The sequence below is a fragment of the Eurypyga helias genome, unplaced genomic scaffold, assembly GCF_000690775.1.
Source record: "Eurypyga helias isolate BGI_N326 unplaced genomic scaffold, ASM69077v1 scaffold33869, whole genome shotgun sequence".
Lineage (NCBI taxonomy): Eukaryota > Metazoa > Chordata > Aves > Eurypygiformes > Eurypygidae > Eurypyga > Eurypyga helias.
The window spans coordinates 2,192-7,675 of record NW_010274714.1 but is presented as its reverse complement, the minus strand read 5'-3'; the positions used below and the strand labels follow the sequence as shown (position 1 = coordinate 7,675).

Below are 5,484 nucleotides of genomic sequence, written 5' to 3'. Positions count from 1 at the left end.
CAGGAAGTTGACATCAACAAAAGGAACAGCTCAAGCTTGAGATCCAGCCAGAATTGCAGTCATCTCCCAATAACTGATCTCAAAAGATAAAACATCCTCGTTACAAAGTAGTCTAAATTTAGAATTAATTAGAAGACGAGGTACAATCTTACAGTTTCAGACAAGTTTGCTTCAGGTGACAGTTAAACTGGCATTTTCAGCTCATAACCCTGTTTGCAGCTATCATGAAAATTCATGTCCAAGTAGAAAATTTGTCAATATCTTACTCGAAAGATGATTTTTAAACTCAAATTCAATTTAAAAATTAATTTCAAATAAGCATATAAAGGAAAAAAAGAAGTTATTCTTCTTTCAGGTACATGGTCACAGCGGGGCACAAGGGAAATGGAGGGTTGCAGCAGAGGTGTGAAACGGTGAGAGCAAACCATCGTGCTTTAAGGAGGTATCGGTGTCGAGGACACATATTCAAACTCAAATCTTGTAATCACTTGGCTGGTTACACTTAAATGGCTCTTCTCAGGTACATTCATCTTAGAGAGCACAGCAAAATGTAGGAATGGAATGGAGGTACCAATCAAAGGGATTTGGCTGATGTCTAGCTTCTGGAAGATGGTATCATTCAACAACCCATTTCAGTATGCTGCGTATGCTTCCAAGGCCCCCCAGCCAACACAGATATGGACATCATGATCCCACTGCCTGCCTTATGCTGGCAGTACAGCTTATACAGTGAGGTGGCCTAAGATCAAACTAACCCTATTTAAAACAGACCAAAAGAAACTCTAAACTAGTCATATACGAACTAACTGGCTGAATGCCAGTTCTCTTGCAAGGGAAGGGATGAAGACATACATTCATGAACTGAGAGAGTCGGACTTGTTCAGCCTGGAGAAGAGAAGGCTCCGGGGAGACCTTATAGCACCTTCCAGTGCCTGAAGGGGCTACAAGGAAGCTGGGGGGACTTTTCACAAGGGCCTGTAGTGACAGGACAAGGGGTAACGGGTTTAAACTGAAAGTGGGGAGGGTTAGATTGGATATCAGGAAGAAATTCTTCCCGGAGAGGGTGGGGAGGCACTAGAACAGGTTGCCCAGAGAAGCTGTGGATGCCCCATCCCTGGAAGTGTCCAAGGCCAGGCTGGATGAGGCAGGGGGGGTGGAACTGGATGGTCTTTAAGGTCCCTTCCCGCCCAAACCGTTCTGTGATTCTATAAGGAAGTACCTTAGAACTGGGCTGGAGTGCAGGAGCCTCATTTCAAATGAGCTTAAAACAATACAACCCCTATAGATCCAGGTGTGAATGTGTTATCCAGTGATCTCGCACTCTGCAAAACCTGCAAGGCTTTATTTCTCTCATTCTCTCTTGTGTTAAAAAACCTCTTCTGGTACACAGTGCTACAGGATATTCTCACACCAGACACACGTGGAACAGCAGTTTCATAGGCAGAGGTCTCAGAGCAGTTTGATACTCGTCTAGTTTTCCAATTTCGTATTCTTAAAATAGCAACCAGCTATGTTACAGGCCAAAGTGAAGATGGGAGGGATTACTGTATTAAGATAAAACTGGGCACAGCTTTACTGAGAAGGGAGAGAACTAACTTCTGACTGGTCTGGGAAAATACATCTCTCTCCAAGCGTGCACTGGAAACACAGGGCTCCTCCAGGTTTTCTCCCAAACTCCAAAGTGAATGCCACCATTATCTAGTGGACATCAGGGCCATGCTGATCCAGAGTCTACATTACACGGACAGAGGGCTCCTGAGCAAACTACAAGAGAGAAATTAATGTCACAACCCTACTAGTCACCACGGAGGAGCTCTAAGTGTTCATCCCGCTTACCCAGACCCAGATGGGCACCAAACACAATTCCACTTCCTCCTTGAGCCAAGTGAACTAATAAATACGCAATAAACTACGGATGCCACAATCTCTGTGCCATACAAACAAACATACACACACACATCCATCCTCGAACTCAAACATATCCTGGGTTTTAACTCAATTTTGTCAATTAGGAGGCACTTTCTAGCTATGGGAATCACTGCTTCTTGCAGCTAATCACTGTCCATGGATTGTCCTTCGTATCAGACAAACTAAAACTGACAGCTTCTACCCAGTGACTCCCCAGCTGCTAAGCCACACAGAATAGTCCTGACTGCCTTCATAAATCCAGAAGAGAGGTGCTCTGGAATAAGACAATTTGCTCCGTTTTCCTATCTGTCACGTCAGTCACATACAGAGCTGAGCAAATATGAAGTATCCCATGGTTTCACATGTTTTCAGCGTGTGTAATAAACCCCATCCCCGCAACGGTCAAGCCTTAGTATTTTACCCAGTGAATCCATTTTGTTTTCTTCTATTAGTCTATTGATTAAACCGTTGGCTTTCTCAATGGTGCAGACAGCAACATCCAGGGCAGAGAAACGTCCAGCAGGAGACATGCTTCCCATGTAGCCTTCAACTCTCACACCCACCTCCTGAAACAGGGCCTGTTTTCCAAGAATACAGAATGGCACACCAAGGTTACAACCCTGAATTTTGACCAACACCCCCTGGACTCCCATAAAAACCTACATCCTACAACCACAATTTCTAGTACTTGCAATGCCAACTATTCAGATTAAAACCAGAGGTCAGCCAGTTACTGCTACTTTCCGTCCCACCCCCCCGTCATTTTTTATTCCCAAAGCAGAAGCCACATAATACATGTTGCAGGATAAAGTGGACTTAACTGAGTAAGAGGTGGGGACCGCTGTTTTGCACAAAACCTTTTACTATTAAGAAGGTTAGAGAACACACAGTGCAACGGTTTATAGTACCAGTGGTTTATGGACAAAGAAGCCTTCCTCCCGAGAAAACTGGGGCAAAAGCCAAATGTGGGACCCCAAACACAAATATCTCACAGCTGAAAACTAAGAAAAAAACCCAACTTTTTTTCTTCCACAGCTTATTACTGCAGCGCCAAAGCTTTGGCACATTAGTCACCGTGTTAACAAAGGGTACGGATGTTTGAACCAGGTGGGTAGGATACCATGATTCCAAGGATGCATAGTAGGGCCAAACCTAAGGCCAGGATTAAGGGAACACAGCACCGACAACCATCCAGCTTGACAAGATTAAAGCAAAAGCCTATCTCCCTTATCAATCACTACAAAGTAGCTTTTGTGCTCAGTTTGTAATGTTTCCTAACAATTTGCTCGGTTAAGATACCATCCCAGTCTACTGACATCCTCAGTGTCTTAAATGACACAATACCTGCTGGTTTTGTGTCAGTTTTTAGCAATTGTTGTTACTTCGACATATTATCTAATGGAAACAACATCTGATGTGAAAGTCTTTCAAGAAATAATGTTTTTGTCTCAAAAAGACTGTTCCCACTGTAATTTTTGTGTTTTAAATAGCTGGGTTGAGGAAGCCACGACATAACCACACTCTGTCAGAACATACTTTTAGCAAAGGCGAAGTCAAAGTGAAACCAAAGGCACAAAAGTCTGGTGGAACATCCCAAGGAAAGCTAAAATATTCTTTTATCCTTTCAGATATTGTTGACACCCTCCCTTTGTAGCTCTTCAGACACAGCCTCTAATTAGAAGATTCCTTTAAAGTTTGTGTATTATGACACCTGTGAATAAATGCAAGTAACTGCTTTAAAAGTCAAATTTTTCTGATTTTCCCATTTTGGCTAAAAGTTCTGGGGCTTTATCTCCAATTTAGAACAAGAACTAATTTTAAATTATCCACAAATCCTTTCTGAAACAACTCTGAAAATTTTTCTTCTTCAAATCCATGCAAAAACAGAATTCTAACTGCTTAAAAAGTGTGACCCAACAACTACAATCCATAAATTTACCCTCCTTGAATGTGACTTACCTGCAGGTAACATTTTTTCTCCTTGGCCACAGAGACAAAGGGCAGGATGAGAAGAGCTTTCTTACGAGTCTCCAGGACTCGCTTCAAAATAAGCAATTCTGCAACGAGAGTCTTTCCAGCACTGGTAGGAGCTGCGGGGGGGCATAGAATAAAAATTGTGTTTTCAATTCATTTTTAAACTTTAAAAAAATTAATGCAAGGCAGGAGCATCATAAAGCTAGCAGAGAAAGCAGTTATTAGAGAACCTGGGGCAGGGCTCTTCAACGGATGGACCTTTTCCCACAGCCACAACCACACCTGCAGTTCACCTCATAAAGGGTCAAGACAACTGCAAAGTATTTCTCTTCTAGCCTCTTCCAGCCTGTTTGTGTTCTCATCTCTGATCCAGAAGCAACAGCAGCTCAGATATCAGCCAGGGGAAAAACAAAAACCACAACCAAACAAAAAAGCCCAGTACTGTCTTGGTTGGACAGAAGAGCCCAATCACCACCTTACTGACCTAGCCCATAAATACATTAACCCCTCCTGTTTGGCAAGCATGGCTGTTTGCCACCTACCACCCACAGAAAGCTGTGGAGGAGATGCCACATAGCAGGGCACAGCCATCAGGCAATCGGGCCCAAAGTCTTCTGCAACCAAGTAAATAAAGTGAATAAAGCACAAAGCCAAGTCTAAGAAAATCACCCACCCCTCCTTCTAAGTTCCTCATCCTCCCACTGCTGCCCTGGGACCTTCTTCCCATGGAGAGCAGACATCCAAGTTGCCACTTCGCACGGATTTATAGTCCAACAGTCCTACTTGTCCTTCTGCGCGTGCGTGCCCCCGCCCCCCCTATACACTCGGTCAAGTGAAATGATAAAAGGACTGAAAAAATGAGATAGTAAATAAATTTTTCAAAAGTACTTCTATGTAATATTGCTGTTATCTTACAGTTCCTGGTTAACACAGTCTGTAGTAAAAAAAGAGAGTCTCATCATTAACCGACTCCTAATTATCAGCTTCTAAAGGAACCTTAACAGAGAAAATAGGGGAAAAAAGTCTCTCCTCACATCTGGAAAGAGTCCATCAAGCCAGGTCTGAGGTACAGTGATGGAACAGATCTTAATGGGGTCTCTCCAGAAAAAAAAAAAAAGAGGATCTTGACCTTTTTATCTGCCAAATCAGGACCCTTCAGCACCAACATGTTCTTGGGAAAGCTAGGAGGGGCTGGTTTTGTCAGATGTTTGCATACCTGAGTAAACTAGGTTCTTCCCCTCCAGAACTTGTCCGAGCATTAGGCATTCTGCTTGCCATTCAAACATCTGTACTACTCCCAGACTGTGGTATCTCTCCAGAACTGCTTTGGGAAGACCCCAGCTTGCAAGGAGCAACTTGTCTGCTTGGTCTTCAGGAAGATTTACCTGCTGATATTGCCCTTTTGGAGTAGAAAATAAAGAAAGAAGGAAAAAAGTGAAGTATCATCATTCCTTCTGAGGTCACTTAGGTCATATACATAAAGGTTAAACATCTCTACAACCTCCTGTGTTATGAGAAAAGGTAACAAGAAACTATCTCACCTGTATTCTCAATATTTCCTATGGATGTTTCACCATTCTTCTGATCTCCTGAGATGACTTT

At 42.9% G+C, this 5,484-nt stretch overlaps 1 protein-coding gene across 1 annotated transcript in view; it reads right to left on the bottom strand.

Annotated features, from left to right (window-relative positions):
- Nucleotides 1-5,277, bottom strand: part of LOC104515783 (DNA polymerase theta-like) — a gene marked incomplete at its 3' end in the record, with an annotated part of 14,457 nt that extends 9,180 nt beyond the window's left edge. The window contains exons 1-3 of the mRNA XM_010159887.1: nucleotides 5,099-5,277; nucleotides 3,868-3,998; nucleotides 2,330-2,486 (exon numbers count right to left, since the gene is read on the bottom strand). Of these exons, the coding sequence (XP_010158189.1) occupies nucleotides 2,330-2,486; nucleotides 3,868-3,998; nucleotides 5,099-5,168 (358 nt within the window). The remainder of the gene's footprint in view (nucleotides 1-2,329; nucleotides 2,487-3,867; nucleotides 3,999-5,098) is intronic.
- Between the last annotated feature and the right edge of the window lie 207 nt (nucleotides 5,278-5,484).